General features: G+C 40.6%; 1 protein-coding gene across 1 annotated transcript; it reads left to right on the plus strand.

The window, feature by feature from the left end:
* The first annotated feature begins 325 nt into the window (after positions 1 to 325).
* LOC112447477 (putative olfactory receptor 7A2) lies at positions 326 to 1395 on the plus strand. The gene is given in 2 exon segments (XM_059888860.1): positions 326 to 1181; positions 1184 to 1395. Coding segments are annotated over 2 exon segments (1068 nt in total).

Genomic DNA, 1395 nt, shown 5'->3' on the forward strand with positions numbered 1-1395 from the left:
ATCTTTCTTTGACTCTCTCTATTACATCTGCTTTATATTTTTAGCATCAATAACCATTGGACACACTTCATATTGTTTTTTATTTGCTTCTCTTCTCCATAACTGGATTTTGGAATTTTTGTTTTTCAGAACAGTGCATTTATTGCATGTACAATGCCTGGTCTTTGTCTCAATTCAAGACAAATTCCTCAAATATGTGAAAGAATTTCTCATTAAAGACTTGAATATATGACATCTTGAGGAAAAACTTGCTAATTAGAGATGGCACAGGGAAATCCCTAAAAAGATTCAAATCCATGAACAAAATACTGAAATTAACTTCTTCATGGCAAAAGATATATGGTCCCATTTAAAAAACGTGAATAATGCCAGTTTGTATGAAAACAGTCATGATATTTACCGCTTTCCTGGTAATCATACCCACCGTGAGACAGTAAGGAACCAAACAGCAAGTTCAGAATTTCTTCTTATGGGATTTTCAGAGTCACCTGAACTGCAGCCCCTCATATTTGGGCTTTTTCTCTCCATGTACCTGATCACCATGTTTGGAAACCTGCTCATCATCCTGGCCGTCAGCTCAGACCCCCACCTGCACACCCCCATGTACTTCTTCCTCTACAACCTGTCCTTTGTAGACACCTGCTTCACCTCCACCACCATCCCAAAGATGCTGAAGAACATTTGGGCACAGAGTAAAGTTATAACCTATGAAGGCTGCATTATCCAGATGCAGTTTTTTGCACTCTTTATAGGATTGGACGTCTTCCTCCTGACTGTGATGGCCTATGACCACTTTGTGGCCATCTGCCACCCCCTGCACTACACGGTCATCATGAGCCCCCGGATCTGTGGACTGATGGTGCTGGTGTCCTGGATCGTCAGTGTCCTGAATTCCTTGTTAGAAAGCTTAATGATGTTGAGACTGTCCTTCTGTACAGTCTTAGAAATTCCCCATTTTTTCTGTGAACTCAATCAGATGATCCAACTTGCCTGTTCTGACACCTTTCTCAATAATTTGGAGATGTATTTTAAAGCTGTGTTCCTGGCTGGTGGTTCCCTTATATGTATTGTTTACTCTTACTTTAAGATAGTTTCCTCCATACATAGAATCTCATCTGCTCAGGGGAAGTATAAAGCATTTTCCAGCTGTGCATCACACCTTTTAGTTGTCTCGATATTTTATGTACAGGCTTAGGTGTTTACCTTAGCTTGGCTGGTACTTGCAGCTCACACTCAAGTGCAGCAGCCTCGGTGATGTACACTGTGGTCACACCCATGCTGAACCCCTTCATCTACAGTCTGAGGAATAAAGACTTAAAGAAGGGTCTGAAAAAACTCTTTGGAAAGGTAATTTTAAAAGGTCCTATTGTCATTAATCTTAAGAAGTACCTGTAG

Source organism: Bos taurus, chromosome 7, assembly GCF_002263795.3.
Source record: "Bos taurus isolate L1 Dominette 01449 registration number 42190680 breed Hereford chromosome 7, ARS-UCD2.0, whole genome shotgun sequence".
Taxonomy (NCBI): domain Eukaryota; kingdom Metazoa; phylum Chordata; class Mammalia; order Artiodactyla; family Bovidae; genus Bos; species Bos taurus.